The 16,728-nt window shown below is 35.2% G+C and overlaps 2 protein-coding genes across 3 annotated transcripts in view; one reads left to right on the top strand and one right to left on the bottom strand.

Moving 5' to 3' along the window:
* LOC118192039 (leucine-rich melanocyte differentiation-associated protein-like) overlaps positions 1-16,728 on the top strand; it is a 188,810-nt gene that overhangs the window by 136,735 nt on the left and 35,347 nt on the right. Inside the window, exon 8 of one of the 2 annotated variants that reach the window (XM_035362924.2) lies at positions 11,140-12,086. The exons of the other annotated variant lie outside the window; for it this stretch is intronic. The gene's annotated coding sequence lies outside the window, so the exon portion shown is untranslated. Of the gene's footprint in view, positions 1-11,139; positions 12,087-16,728 lie in introns of those variants that run through there. 2 annotated transcript variants of the gene reach the window in all.
* The window catches only part of LOC118192038 (uncharacterized), a 60,701-nt gene continuing 47,022 nt past the window's right edge, over positions 3,050-16,728 (bottom strand). Inside the window, exons 9-11 of the mRNA XM_035362921.2 lie at positions 9,597-9,809; positions 6,846-7,028; positions 3,050-3,362 (exon numbers count right to left, since the gene is read on the bottom strand). Coding sequence (XP_035218812.1) covers positions 3,152-3,362; positions 6,846-7,028; positions 9,597-9,809 — 607 coding nt within the window. The 3' untranslated portion in view covers positions 3,050-3,151. The remainder of the gene's footprint in view (positions 3,363-6,845; positions 7,029-9,596; positions 9,810-16,728) is intronic.

The raw sequence follows: 16,728 nt of genomic DNA, 5'->3' as shown, positions 1-16,728 counted from the left end.
GAATTGATAGGTACAAGTAGAATTGACGGGGATACCAAAAATTTTTCATTGGTTGTACAAGTTTGGTGCCGGCACATTAACTTTGCAGTTCTGCCCCACTTTTGAGAGAGAATACTCCAGGAGCGGTCTGCAGGTCTTCCACCCCTCTTCCCCTACTCCCAACTTCTCGAGAGAACTTTCTTCTCGTCCTATGTTTTGAATGCTAATTCGCCATACAGCCACCGCTTAGAAACATCGATGCCTTCTCTGGGATTCGAACTTGGGAGTATCGGTACGGCAGTACGGTCATTAATTTCTACACTGGCTGGGCGGTAGAAAAAGCTAGAGTTAACGGTGTAACTTCGCCCAGCTATTTTTTTTCCCATCAGGAACATCCAGATATATAGAAATTTGCACGCTTCTTTGCAAAAGTTTCACATGCGGACATCGCTCAGCCCCGTGTCAGTTTTTTGCGAATAATATCCTGGAAGAAGGATTCTTGCATGCTTCTCCTTATTCCACCAGCTTTTCTAAACAATTTCCATACCAATGAATTTTAAAAATTACTACTACTTATATGATTTAAAGTCATAAACTTACATGTCTTCCCCGGAAGCTAAGCTTTGCTTCTTCAGCGTGGGAGACGCCATCTCTGATGAGCAAGCAAAGCGTTCAGCGTGGTTTTAACGCTTGAAAATGGAAACTCCTGAAAACGCTTGAGAACAAAAACTTACAAGAATGAATAAAATACGATAAAACTTCTTTAAAATGCCTATCGACGTCCCAGACCATTTTGGACTTTTACGGAGGTCGTCGCCTTAGAAGGGCGAGATTAAATATCAATATTTATTTATGTTCTCAGAAATAGCAGTTATTTTCAGAAGAGATCACCATTAGGAAGTGATTACCACGAGAGCATTTTACTGCATTTCTAGTTTGCTATCCAGTTGTAGGTTTTTAGGTTTTTCATATACCACGTCTTAAATCAATCTTCCCATCCTTATTTCCCCAAACGTATATTAATGATTAAACGGAACTGAGAAGAGAATGAGAATACAATTGACATCATTTTCAAATAGGAAATTTCTTAGATGGAAGAAAATTACTCACGGAATACACATTATTCCCAAAATGGCATCTCCAAAGAACGAGAATTTAATTCTTCTAACTTTTATTTTTAACTTTATTTAGAGCAGATCAAATCGTTGCACTGCAAGTCACAAATTACATATATATGATCTTAAATTATCATTTAGGCTTTATCTCATAACGTTACAGAAATATAAATGAATAAACAAGATGTCTCAGTAGAAGAATTAAAAACTTGTAAGGGGAATAGAAACAACTTTGAAATCATATAGCTATCTAGGGTCGGAAGTGATATATGCATGCGGTAGAGTACCCAGAAAATAGTATAAATGAAAGACTACCACATTTTAATAATGAAAACATATTCATAAAAGTAAAATATATCAGAGAATATGGTTGCAGTGTCTTCTGTGAGCTGTAATGCAGGCTTCTCACCTCTGGGACACGGAAATACGAATGTTCTGGAAGATTCAGTGCATTTCTATAACTTCTCGGTTCTACTGCGATACGTGTAACCAGTTTCTTTTGCCTCTTCAGCACGGGGGTGGGGGTGATACACCAGTGTTTTCACATGCCTTCAGAAGAAGTAATCAAGGCATGATAGGTTCGACGATGGAAAGGCTGATGCACAGGACTACTGCCAGATCCACTGTTGGTGAAATGTTAACTTCTCGGTTATAAATGTTATGTCCAAAATGGGTGTCCTCATCGTGATGAAAACATAATGAAGGTTGTAGCAAAAACTGTCCATTATTCAAAGGTTGTGGTAAAGCATACTCCAGTATTATCAAGCAGTTGCTAGTTGCTTTACGAAAAGGCAAGAATATGTAAGTTCTGATCAGGTGATTTCCAGAACATTTAACCCTCCAAACATTTAACACAAAACAACTCTGAGCTGCGCTACTTCGTGTCGCATTGGGGTTCACCAAAACTCACATACAGGTGTTATGTGAGTTGAAGATTCTTTCCTTAGCAGAATTCATCGGTGAATAATACAGAAACAGAGAAACGGGAATCTGCAGTCCTTAGTTGCAGAAACCAATGTGCTACAGCAATCCGAGTTACATAATTATCGGTTGAAGTGCTTGAACGCTAGAATAAGATCTGGACGCATTTTGTGTCCTCTAAGAGTCCTCCAGACGCTGCAGCAGGTTTAAATTATAGCTCGCATACTCGAACTTGAAATGTCTTGTACTTGACGTAACACCTACTCGATGTCCGCAATATGCATCGATAGTTTTTTTATCCATGTGAGCTGTCTGGAAGGAACTTGATTTAGCTAACGTGCAAAGAGGGTTTAGCTGGGAAGATAATATAATCCTTCGGCAATCGCTGTGCAATTCTTCATTACACTCCGCAGTTCCGTATATAATAGGATGCATGTCATCTAATTTCAGTTTTGATACATTAATAACGCATACAACTCTCTCTACGCCCTGTTTGTGAAATGAAGCCTACCTGCAGGAAAGCTCGGATCAAAGCCATTTACTGCGTCAGGAAAGCACCCTGCTCTGCTGTATGATTCCCAGTCGTCATCGTGCATTCAAGCCCTCCTATAAGACTTAATTCTGGTACTGTACATATTATTGCGATATACAATAACTTACTTGTTTTATTTAATTGGAATGCATTAAAACATTTTTCATTTCGTGCCCTCTGTTTATATTTTATTAACAAGGATAATTTTAGCAAGATTATCCGGATACTACTTAGTCTTTCCTATTTATAATTACGTACCCAATGCCTCTATTGGTTACTAATGATTTTACCTGAACAATGTAGTTTCACTGCATTTATTTCCTGCAATGACTGAGTATTTTTATTATTTATTTTTTTCTTTAAATGAATCCTTCAATGGATCATTCTTAATTTTTCGCAAGTTCTGAAATTATTATATAGAAAACAAAGCTATCTGAAAGACAACTGGAATTTTTAAGCCAATCTAGAATGAAGAAGTACTGTATACAAAGAGTTTCTATAGAATTCTATTTAATATGACACCCTTCTTTTACACAAGTTTAACAAAAATTCTACTTGATAATTTGAAAATGATTAATGTAAAAAATGGCTTCGTGTTGCATTATTATGTGGATGCAGCTTGGTCTGTTAGTTCGTTCACAGTGATGTTGTCATTTGCATTAAAGCTATTCTTACAGTCTTGTATAGCATTCAGGTAAAGTTTCTTCATGCAGTCTGATACAGTGTTATATAAGTGGTAATTGTTTTCGTGGATGACAGTCAATACCTTCCAGAAATTGAAAAGAAAGTTGTGCTCTTCTTCTTCAATATCTTTCCTAGAAATTACAAAGCAAAATAACTCGGTGTACTATGGTAATGCAATTTTAAATGAAAATCAAACAAATAAGTCAAATAACTAACCAAATTTAACATCAGAAACAAGAAAACTTTTAGGTAAATATAATTTAATTATAAAACTGGATTTTTGTTTTCAGAAAAGGACATGATGACATGTCGATTAGCTTTTAATATGTTTACTGTTATTGATTAGTCGAGTTACCTGCATTTACTTATGAAATGCAGCGATTCGTGACCGCAAATATATGTGGTTGCACAGTTGTACGAATGCACATATAATTTCAAATTAATGACATATCCTGAATATGACATATTTGAAAAATTCGAGGTAGTTACAAAATACCTTTTCCTGGTTTAAAATATCTGCAACAAAAAAACGAACGTATTAAAACCAAGTTTCATATATAGACCGTGGAAGGCATGGAGAGATGAATTCCGAAAGAAAAAAAATGTAGTATCCAAAGTCACCGGTGGGAGAGAGTTTGGCTCTATCCCGGAACCGAAAACGGATCAATAATTACACTGAATGCGTGCAAAATTTCGTTAATATTTCAGTAATAAAAAAGGCACATACAGAAATGTATGACATACAGTAGTAAACTCGCAGGAAAAAAGATGTTAACCAACATTAAGGTCTTCTGGACCACGTGCAGCATGCAACATTTTCAATATACTGATATTACCTCTGTACAAGATACTACACCTGGTGTACGATGTTCTCAGTTGCTGTGAGTAAATTGTCATTTTGGATGTTCGTAACAGCTTATCTTATGTTCGGTTTCAAGAAACTCAGGTTTGTAACGCCACCAGTACGCACAACGGATTTAAAGGTAACCTCATAGCCAAGCGTCATAGGGTGATATCCAGGAAATGAGGCTGCAATTTCGTCTGAAAATATTGGCTGATTGCGAAAATTCTTGGGTCAACGGTTCCGTACTAAATGAATAATATATGATCGTGCCCCATTTTCCACAAAAATTGTCGAGTTCAAGCACTGTCTTTTACTGGAATTCGAGAACAATAGAAGTTTGCTGCATTTGCCAGTATTTCTCACCAGTAACGGTGTACAACAGATCATATAGGAGCGATATTCTCAAAATTGTATAGTCTTATTATGAAATCAGACGTGAATCCACACCACATGTTTACTTTTGCAGATTGCAGTGGCACTTGATGGATCGCGTGGGCCACTCGGACTCCCAAATTTGTCAGCTAATCTACCAAGTTTTATTTCTTACACACGACTGATCTTATACAGATTGAAATGCAGCATTTTCAGTAAGATTTTTCTGATAGTAACATAAGGGATATCCATTTGGCCGAGCTTGGACCATGCCAGTACTTGTATCATCGAACATTGCAAGGCAAAATTCTGTTACTACATCGTCTGATGCTGCTTTTCGTCTTCTGGTAACTCTTAAGTCTGAGTGATCTAGCTTCCCCGAATTTTTTAATCATACTTTTCACTGATACAACAGACTTTGGACCTTAACGCACATTATGAAGCCTTCTAAATTCCCTAACAGCCGCGGCAGCATTGAACTAGGGAACGAGTAAAGCTCAGATAAAGTAGGATGCGTATTAAGCGCAAACAGCAGTCGTTCAAAGAGGGGCTGACTTAATGTTTGCAGTCCCCTTTTTATAGGGAATAAAACGCTTTTATTCGGTTTGCTCTAAGAAATTTGCATAATTTTCCCAGATTTTGCAAATTTCTTAGAGCGTACTTGATGGCAATACCAAAATCTCTCCTGTTGTTGATTTTTGGTACTGAATGTTTTTCGTGTAACTAATCTCTCCATGCCTTCCTCAGTCTGTATATGAAATTTAGTTAAATTCCATTCATTAGTTTTAGCTGCAGATACCTTCAGACAGGAAAAGTTATTTTATATCCATTCTGTATATTAGCTCGGCATCTCTCGTTGTTTTAGACATTTTTTGTTCATCCGTGCCCTTACTTACTTTTTCTGAGCTCAAGTATTAATGGTTGGGATAAAGTAATGTTATTGTAGTTATTGTTTCAAAAATAATTCGAAAGGATTTTTCTTAAACTTAACGAACTTTTGTCAGAAAGTTTATTTTTAATGCCCAGCATCTTTGACAATATAACATAGCATCTGATTCAGGAAGGTCTCTTCGATCTCTTGCAATTTTGAATTTTTTTTCTTAGACACTGGAAAACTCCCGTTTAATTGAACGTTGGGAAACTTCGAAAAGTAAGGAAACCTCATCGAAAATCATACATTCTAAAATCAAATCGCAAAATTAGATTCGTCGTTTGATTATGGCAAAGCACTTAAGAACTGTTTATTTAAAGGGACAGTTTTATGAAGAGTTAGCTTGAGAAAATTGAATCGAACTTATGCTCACGATACCTATATGCACACTCTAAGTGGCTGCCTTCATGAAGAATAGAGCATGTGATGAAGTAAGATCTCTTCGGTTTTAGCTAATTTGTCACTGAAGAATTTCTTACAATTAGCCTTTTATATATAATTTCTACTCTATACTAACAGTTTTGCAAATAGAGTTTTTTCTATTCACTCGAGAATATGTTTTCAAATTAACTCACCACATTCATTTAAAAGCACTGACAGAAATTTAAACTTATTTTCAGTTCAATTTGTTAGTTATTTTCATCCTTTTAATATTTATTATAGCTGCAGCCCTTATACCCCCTAACTTTTTAATGCCGGGTTCTAAAAATTTTTTTAAATAGTTGCATAATTTTCCCATTCCTCAATATGCTCCCCTAAATTTTGAAAAAGGATTCGCTCACTTAGTGATTGTTCTTACCTAACTAACAAAGACAAACCTTTGAAAATTACCTGCGAACATCACTCCAAAAATTTTCTTTCTAGTACTGAACTTTATGCAGCCTAATACAAAAATCGAAGCAACACTGCATAGCAAATACGAACTGACATTTAATCTACAATTTCGCTGAGTCAGCTGCACATACCTTCTCTAATTATTTACGGGTGGTTTGAGACCTAGGAAGTAGCAGAGACAACAAAAGCGACGGGTGAGAAGAAGAATGGGAAGATATCTTATTAGATATTGTAATATTTATATTATAATTCTTGTTAACGTGTGGATTTCTTTAAGTAAATAATGTTGTAATAGTTACCTGTAATTTATACACGACCACTTTTCATTTTTTATATTCTTACTGTAACCGAGTCCTTCGGAAGTTAAATTATTCGCATAACTTTCCACTGTTGATTTTCGAAAGACAAAATTAATAAAAAAACAGGGGGGAATACGTGAGGAAATACGATAATTCTGCTCATTATACTTTTGAGTCATCATGTGGTTTTTATCAATTGATGTCCTGAAGTGCTTTGCATGGGTAAAGAATATTTGTTATGATTATCATAACTTGGGAATTATTGGGATACGGTATTTGTACAATAATAATTAAAACATCGAATGAAAAAAATTCCTATTGAGATATAATATACTTGATTGTCATCTCTTCCAAAGAGCTCTTTGGCTGCTCAGGTTCAGACGTCATTTTTTTCTTCTTTGTTGAGGACAGAGAAAATTGGAGTCTTTTTACAGTTTCCTGTAGTTCTCGCACCTCTGCTATCCTCTGTGAATAAATAGCCACTGACTGCAATAAGCGTGACATCCACTCATTCTGCCTAAAATGTGAAATATTTTAACTTCGAATGTGAAATATGGTGCTATTCTATAAATACATCTTAATTATCATCAATGGTTTTAGAAGAAATCAAGAACTTCGTAATTGAAATGAAGAAGATGAATTTAAACAAGGTTTTACAAAGTGGACAACGGCGCCGTTTGAATCATTCAAGAAAGGTTATAAGGTATTTCTCCCACCTTCATAGCATGCCTTCGTGGTGTAGCGGTCAGCACGCTCGACGCGTATTCGAAAGGTCCGTGGCTCGAGTCCCGGCGAGGGCATTGCTCTTTTTTCACATCTCCTGTTTCGAAATAACATACGAAATAATCTAATGTCTCTACAGTGGCGCCCGAACTAAAAGGTGAAAAGAAATGTTTTACCTAAACGTTTTGTTTTTTAAATGTTCTATTTGATAGCCCTTATACTTCACTATCTCTCTACACCGCAATTTCCAAGACAATAAAGCTTTTTTTAGTAGGAAAAAAAAAGTATTTTATCCCATTCCTCTTAAAAAGCTTTTAAAAATCTAAGAAGGATTGTAGGTCGACGTCTGAACAATCCGCTTTTTAAAACTCCAAACGCACAAAAATTAGTGGATTATACATTTGGAGATTTAGTAGTGATATGAGTGAAGAGATTGATACATGTTTCTTGTTCCCTTTTTTTCCTAGAAAATTAACAGTTGATTTTGACGTGCGACGAAAATTAACAGTATTAACAGTGAACTAACTTTACTGACTCAAAGAAACGCTTTGGAATTGACTGAAAGAAACGATTCACTTTACTCACCGAACGAATGGGTGATTCCAGTGATAGCAATTTTACATTTCACGGGGAGCTTTTGTTGGAGGCATACCATTAATATAGATGCGCTATTTGTTCACAAACGTTTTACTGATTCTTTTTAATGAGCAATCGAACACCTGATATGCAAAAACAAAACAAACAAACAAATAAAAAAACAGAGCTCTTTTAGAGTTTACCCATTGACAGCTTTCGTTGGGAGATTAAAACTCAGTTCCCAATTTAGGTGTGAAAATAATTATTATTCTCCCATGGTAAAACGCTCCTTCAAAAAAAAATATTCTAGAACTTTTTTAGTTCTGTATAGAAAGAGATTTTGGGGAATATCAGAACTGCAGTTGAAAGAAATCATTTCAAGGGGTTAGCATTTGATTAAAGCGATTTTTACGATCCCACTGCTCATTCGATTCTTTTAGCTTTTTCTTCGCCTTTCTAATCGTTTCCGACCTCATTCCTCTTCAATAATTTCTCCTCTTCACTCCATGCTCGTTAGCCCTTTGCGGCACAATGTGTCCGGTCTGGATACACCTAAAAATTTCCTTCTGTACGCACAGAAAAACTGAATGAAAAAGAAATTTCTATGTTATTTTTTGGCTGTATTCTAATTTTCTTATTCTACATTAGTTTTAAATTTTTACCTTGAAATCTTTCTTAAAATCAAACACCGAACCCTAGGTGTGCCCAGACCAGGCTCACCGATAATCTAGGACAACTGAGAGTCTGTATTCTTTGTTTCTCCGCATCTCATCGGTCAGTTCATTGACAACAATGCTCGTTTCAGCACAATTTTCGAAGCTCTATTCAATCAGTGTGCCACTTTGGGCACACCCACAGAATTAAAACGATAAGTGCTATCTTCACAAAATTTTACTTATGTACTTCTCTAGGCCTACCTTTTTTTTTTTAAATCAAAATTGCAACTTTAAAAGCTAGCGTGCCGGAAAGGGTTAACTGCTTTTGATCGTTCCCGATGTTTTTCATCAATTTTAATTTTAGTGAACGGTGATTCATACAAAGGAACTGATTAATTTCAGTGATAATACAGCGCTTTTACCCTTCTTAGAAATGTCAGCAGTGATAAAATTTTATTTTCATCTTAGATGCGCATTGCGCTGTCAAATTTTTTAATGTTTTTAAAAATTTTTGAAAAATAATGTTTGTTATTCTCGTCTTATGATAAGTTTCTGATATAAAAAAAGACCTAAAAATACATGCATTTGTATACGATGTGTACTGGTTGCTAGCAACTTTAATTTACTAGCAACTTTAATTTCGACAAGAAAATGCAACAGACATGTATATACTTTCGTAACACCATTCTTATCTTTTTTATTCCTAAATTCAGAAGCCGATGAATTATTTTATGGAAGGTAGGTGACTCTAGATAAATTTTAAGAATTGTAAGTCATAATAAAAGTAAAACCTACTGGAAGAATTTCAACATTTGACTTACTAAAAGTTCACGCAATAAAAAAATAGCAGGTCGACGTAATCTTGAAGGGTTCCTTTGTGATCAAATAAAATTTGGAATGAGAGAGTGAGAAATTTTGAAGTTTTTCTTTAGGCATGATAAAAATTCTCAACCGAAATTTCTTTCTCTTCCAGTTTTACGCTTTAATAATGAAAATCAAGAGTTTGCGAAATAATGTATAACTTTGCATTTATGTTCGACACCCTAACACAGATATTTCACACCGCTCAGTGCAGTTACTCAAAAAAAATGTATAAAAACTTAAGTAAATGATAACAGAATATCAATTACTTGCTGTTGTTAGATCTAGCAAGCGAAGCAAGTCGTTCAACTTCATCCTGAGTTGACTGGAAAAGTGCTTTGTGCTTCTGTAGTTCAGCTTCCATTTGCTCAACTTCGTGATCCGCAACGCTGGTGGCCTCCGAGATACTTTCTTCTTCGCCCTCCACTTTTGCTTCTCCTACTGCTTGCTCTGAAGAAGGCAGTTCTGCTTCCTCTTTAGCCCTTACAAAAGAGAATTAACTATACTGTGAAACCTCGGTTCACAAACTTAATTCATTCATGAAGATAGATCGGCATTCCAAATGATCGTAAACCGAAACAATTTTTCTCATAGAATTTAATGTAAAATGAATTAATGCCTTCCCGGATCCCAGATGATTGATTAGAAAAAAATACTTGCATATAAGTTCGTAATGCAAAACCAATGGATTTCATTAAATCTAACTCATAAACAACATTAAAATGTACGCAATATTTAACACAATACTAAACATATAAAAAATTGGAAAACTTGAATTAAATTTTACCGTAATCTCTACGAAGGAAAGTTGAGGATGTAAGTAGAAAACGGTGAAAAAGGCTTAAAGCTGGAAAATGTCACTGTTTGGAAGAATTCCGTAGAAATATAGAATAGTTACAGTCTTTCGGTTCTTTTTTTTTTTTTTTTTTTTTTGTCTCCCTTTTCTCTTTCTGCTAACACTGCTTCTCTTTATTAGAGATTCTCTGAACCTTTGTACTATTGAAACATCGCCCACTATGGTTAGGTTTTGTCTAAATGATTCTAAAGCAAGACATGGAATTATCATTGCAAACATTTATGCTACGGCTTGCTATTGCTTTATCTGTGTGATAATGTTTTAGGAATCTTAGCACCTTATCTCATTTTGCAAAACTTTCGTGAATCGAATAACTCAGAACATCTTCCCTTCGGTCTCCTTTTTAAGACATTTCGCCCATTGCATTAATTGCATTTTGGAGTATCATTTGCTGCCGGCTTACTTACTTGTATCTCGAGACATCGTTAATCATCCAAAATATTTTTTGTTTGTAAAATTTGTTTTTGAACCAATTTATTTCTAATCCAAGGCATTCGATAACCAACGTCTCATTGTATATTTTTTAATGAAGTGAAACTCGAAGTTTCAGAATCGAATCGAACATTTCACAGCCTTAACCAATCGAAAGTTTTCTACTCTAATCAGCAAACATCTCTTTTATAAGAAAAATCTCTGTTTCTCCCTTCTGGATTATATTCAATAAAGTTTTTTAGGATTACAGTACTGGTCTGCATCAAAATATATAAAGGCTGCCTAAAACATACTTAATAATACAATATATACTAATCTGCCTCTTATTTAGAGTTGATAGATTAAGTAAAAATGGCAGGGATTTTAAATACAAACCTGAATATTATCATTTATTAACAGAAAGTAACTGAATTTAGTGAAATAATAAATTTGTGTTTGTAGGATTGCATTTGATCTGGTAATGCTGTTTTTGTTACATTACATTTGATCTGGTAATGCTGTTTTAAATTCTAACCCTATTTTAGTGTAAAAACGGAAATCAGAAGCTCCAAGTCCTTCCTAATATATAACCTCACCTGTCATGGCTGATATCCAGATATTTTTCTTAAATGGAATCTAATAGGGACAGTTGTGTCTGCAGAGTCAAACAGATGCAAACCATTACCTATTTTTATGCCGTCTGACAAGTGGTCTGCACTTCCGGAAACCCAACATTCTAAACCTTAACTTCAGCAATGACTAGGCTACTTCCCAGAAGCTGATTCCCTGCAACATCAGCAATGTTCATAGTTCTTCAAAACACCAGACTCTGTATGTATATCTGTATGTTACATAAAAATATAAAAATTCCAGTGCATTGATCTCCAAAGTATCAACTCTGTTGTATTTACGTAATTCAATATTGCAGCCAGTATACGCAACAGTTTGTGTTACGTAACTTGCCTAATTTTATGCCAATATCTACTTATGTTTAAACTGTAAAAACATCAAAGTACAAACAACTCCAGTATTTCTTAGGAGAATAATAGGATACAGTCGATTCAAAATGTTAACCCCCTATCTCTTTGGAGTAGCCACACGGTCGTAGTTTAGTCTCAAAGAATATCTATCAAAACCGAACCTTATGCGATTTCATGGGATTTTCAGACTCTAGCTGGTTAATGTATTGGAACACTACCTGTCCGAGTCAAACTGTGATTGGTAAATGTAATTATGACTTTGAAATGCAATGGAAAAACAAAAATGAGAGATACCCCGCCTGTTTTCATGACATTCTTTTCACTTTATTGCGATGCCCTGGGACTGAATATTTGACATTTCAAGGTAACCGTGTACTTTGCTAATTTAAAACGTTGGTTGTCAAAAATCCTTTTCAAACAGGAACTTAAATGTTTTCGCAGCAGAAAATGTAGAACTAATAATAGCTCATACTGATCATGAGGTTTTGAATGTATTAGATTTTATATTTGATTACGCTAAATTTGTAAACAATAAAAAACTTACCTTTCGTGATATGACTGCTTTTCTTCTAGTCTTGTGAAGTAAAATGATATCAAAATGATGCGATTCATCGAAATTATACAGGATTATTTTAAAAGCGGAATGTCAAGTGAATCATTTGTAACAATTATGTATAACAATGTTATTACGTAATAACATTGTTATACATCATTATTACAAATGATTCACTTGACATTCCGCTTTTAAAATACTCTTATCCCAGGATTATGGGATCGCGCATGTTCTCGATATTGACGAAATGAAAGAAAATATTTATAATTTTTAAATTCGCATTTGGAAACATTTAGGATGCTAATTGTGAATCAGGTTAACTTTTCCATTTTTCAAAATAGCGAGTTTATGCAGAAAGCGTTTCGTCTTTTAAAAGATGCAAAGTGTTTATTCATTGTTGTTGCATAGCTTGCATTTCGAAGGCAGCACAACAGTTACGAAACAAAACTGCTACTTATGCTTCCTTGTACGCAGGTATCGCTGGGCATTGCTAACTGCTAATATTCCGTTTAATGGAATTCTGCGAGAGAAAACACGGGAAAGTGATCCGACCACTTTCCCTACGAGTTTCCCTACCATCAACTTCTCGAGAAGATTTCGGTTCACCGTGTATTTTGAATGCTCCTTTACCGCACAAACACTATACACTTGCAAATATCCATGTCTTCTCCAGGATACGAACATCCACGGCTTATGACACAGCAGTCAGCGTCACTTTAACCACTATTCCATCTGGGAGGTACGGCAACGCAATACAGATTCATAAAACCATCAGAATTCTAAGATAATATAGACAGTCTTATAACACTATTTGCCAATGTGCAGGCAAAAGCCCGGACAGCCAAGTGCTTCTAATAAAATACTAGATAAAGGGAAAGTTTCCCGCATAGCCAACAAAAACAAAACGCGATAGCCCTTAACTTAATGTTCTGCAATCAGTGATTTAGAAGATATTATGACGGTGTTTCCAAATAAAACTTTAACCACATTCAAATGTTGCACTATTACAGCCAAATGATAATATAAATTGACACAAAGTCTGGACTCGCATGCAAGAAGCAAGACAGAGATTTTGGCGCCCTCCTAATATATGCAGCGATGAAGTGGTTTTTCGTTTGTGAAAAAAAAAAAAAAAATTCAGAATATCTTGACACGGAGCGTGGAAAATTCTCACGTAGTCGCTGAACTGCACGTTCACCAAAACTTCATTTCATACATAAATATATATGGACCCCTTTTTTTTCTTCTACAATACTGTGATTTGTAAGTCGTACCATGATATTTGTTACATTTGGGGTTATTTCCTGAAATGAAAGGCGATTAAAAAAATTTCATGTTCCAGCAACAGGGGGCTCGATCTCAATGGGGCAGCAAGGCACGTTGTTCTCTGAATCATGAGATCTCGCGTCACTGGAATAATCATGTCCTTCCACTGGCAGTCATATTAGAGTATTTCCTAAAACTGCTTTGGAGAACATGAGCAAGGAAAAGTTACACTGCACGTGTCTCTTATTACATGACACACATCGAATTGGATACCGTTTCCGATGTGTGTCATGTGAGTCCATAATTCCATATAACACTAATTTCTTTACGCCATACTTTTAGCAGAGCATTCCATAATATTGCTGTACAGTGGTGTTTCGGTACATATTTATTAATCCGTTTCAGATCCTTCGACATTTACTAAACGATCTTTTCCGATAAGAAATAAAAGGAAACTAATTAATACACTCTTAATTAAAAAACTAGTGTTATTTTTATAAAACTGCTGAATAATAAATTACAAATACAGTAAATGAATTTATACTGTACGTCAATGAATCACTGCACATGATATGGTACATATACATTTTTCTGCCATCCAGATCAAAAGTAATTTTTCAACATGCCCTAATAATCTCGGTTCTTTGTTTGAAATTGTTTGTTTCACACCGACAGCTAAGTCCTAGATACGTATGCCATTTCCGAACTTTTCAACAATCTCTTTTCTTCATCTGCATTATAATCCTGTAAAGTTTCTTCGCTACTTATCACTAACCGTCCTAAAACTCATTGTTTATGTATTTACAAATAAATTACATGAAAAAGCTCAAAACCACAGAAATATAACGCAGGCTCTTTACTAAATAATAGCAACAGGCATACTGACGCTTAGGTGCTATTGTAGCATTGTCTTGAAAGAAGTAAACAAATGTAGTTCGCAAAGTCGTGCTCATCGAACTCGAATTCCATCCCAAACAAATATCGTATACCAAATAAATCATTTCGCGTTGAAAAAGCATACATACCAAGTTGGACGTATTTCAAAACGGACTTACCAAGATGCCACTTATTTGGAAGCATAGGAGGTATGTGTTCTACCGGCAGCACGTGATATACCATATGTGCTGGATGACATTCGGAGCTCGTGACTTAAGTGATTATGGCAAGACTCCAAAATAAGTAGAACGTTTCTTTAACTATAATTTGGCACCTCTAATTTCATGTCTTTGTGCATTATTCTGTTATCAGAAAGGATATACAGTGGTGGCCAAAATTGTGGACACTTTTGGACATTTTTATGTTTTTGAACTTTGTATGCTTATAGAAAACGTTACGTTTCACAAAATGCGTATATATCATTTTAAAGAGAATTTATAACTGAATTCAATACAAAACACAAAATTCAATTATTTGCAATACAAAAAAAGTTAAACGATAATAGTTATCGATATACATTAGATAGTGATTATTACAGTGAGTTATCAGTACTTAGTAGGGTACCCTTTATTTTTGATTACAACTTCACATCGACGTTTCATTGAGCTGACAAGAGTTTTAAGCTCTTCTTTCGTTATTACATGATGCCAGGAAACAATTATAGCCTCAATTAGTTCCCTTTTATTTGATGGTCGCCTCATTCGGACAATAGTTTTCAAACGGTGCCACAAATTTTCGATAGGATTGAGGTCAGGACTGTTTCCTGGCCCTGACAACAATTTAATGCTCTTTGTACGAAACCACTCTTTCGATATTTTGGCCGTGTGGCAAAGAGCAGAATCCTGCTGAAAAATAAACGAAGCATTGTTGGGAAAGAGATCTCTGATGGAAGGTAGAAGTTTTGGTTCTAGAATATTATCAATGTATTTTCTGGCATTCAGTGTCCCATCGATGACATGAAGGCGACCAATACCATCTGCTGACATGCATGACCAAATCATAACACTAACTGGGTTCTTCAGAGTTGCTTGAATGCAGTCAGGATGTAGCTCTTCTCCTATTCTACGTCTTACATATTTTCGCCCATCACTACCGAATAACGATATCTTAGTTTCATCACTCCATATAACTTATGACCACTGATCATCTGTCCAATTAATGTGTTCCCTTGCCCACTGTAGTCTTTTTTTTTTTTTTTTTTTTTTCGTTGCTGAAAATTAAGATAAGGATTTTTTCGTGGAATTCTACCTCTCAGTCCAACATCTGTTAATCTTCTCCTGATTGTTCTTGAACTGACAGAAACACCAGCATCATTCAGATCACTTCTGATGGCCGCTGATGACATTTTTCTATCTTGGAGACATAGTCTTTTTATTCTTCTGTCATCAATAGATGTGGTGCACCTTTTTCGGCCTTTTCCTTCTTTGTTTTTTTATTGAATTTGTCTCCTGATATCGTAAACAAAACTTGAATTTGTCTCCTGATATCGTAAACAAAACTTTCGGACTCCAGATGTAGTCACTGAACCACCCACCTGTCTTGCAATTTCAGCATAGGAAAGACCACTTTCTCTTAACACAATAATATTACATCTCTTCCAAGGTGTACAATCTACTCTTTTATTTGATGTCATTGCTTCTTGACTAAATATTAAAAATTTTTACAAAAATTCCTACTTGTAATTGCAGTGTATAAGAAACAGGTCCTCCTTCTACAGAACAAAGCAAAATAATGAATTGTTTCAAGTGTAAACATGATGTCAGCTTCTACTGGCAGTTACTAACATTTGATTGGTTCTCAGAACAAGAACAGTGATTGGCCAGGAAAGCTAGACATTACAAACCACTTCATAACTGTGTTTTTTATTTATATTAAAGTGCATATAACTTTTTTGTATTGCAAATAATTGAATTTTGTGTTTTGTATTGAATTCAGTAATAAATTCTCTTTAAAATGATATATACAAGTTTGCAGTTTGCGAAACGTAACATTTTCTATAAGCATACAAAGTTCAAAAACATAAATTTTCCAAAAGTGTCTACAATTTGGGCCACCACTGTACATATAACTTTCACCTTTCAGTGATATTTGTAAGCATGCAAGGAGTATAACTGAGTGCCAGTTAAATAAATCCTATACGAACACAAACCTACCACAACCTGTGCATGTCTCTTGTGCAACAGGGACAAATGGATTCATCACGTTTCTCCATGAATCCATTCAACTACCGAAACTGTTGTAAATGCGACTGGTCAGGTTAAGCTATTCGTTCCCGGTCATCAAGGGCCAATGCCTGCGTTCTGAGCTACAGAACTCTGTACATTGTTTTCATCAAGAGTATTCCAGTTGGATTTCAACTTTTAAGGCAGATATAATGAAAGAAACTGTTAAATATTATT

This window comes from Stegodyphus dumicola, chromosome 7 (assembly GCF_044657685.1).
Source record: "Stegodyphus dumicola isolate Sdum_Otavi_A_Nest chromosome 7, ASM4465768v1".
Taxonomy (NCBI): Eukaryota; Metazoa; Arthropoda; class Arachnida; order Araneae; family Eresidae; genus Stegodyphus; species Stegodyphus dumicola.
This window is presented reverse-complemented; position numbering and strand designations above follow the sequence as displayed.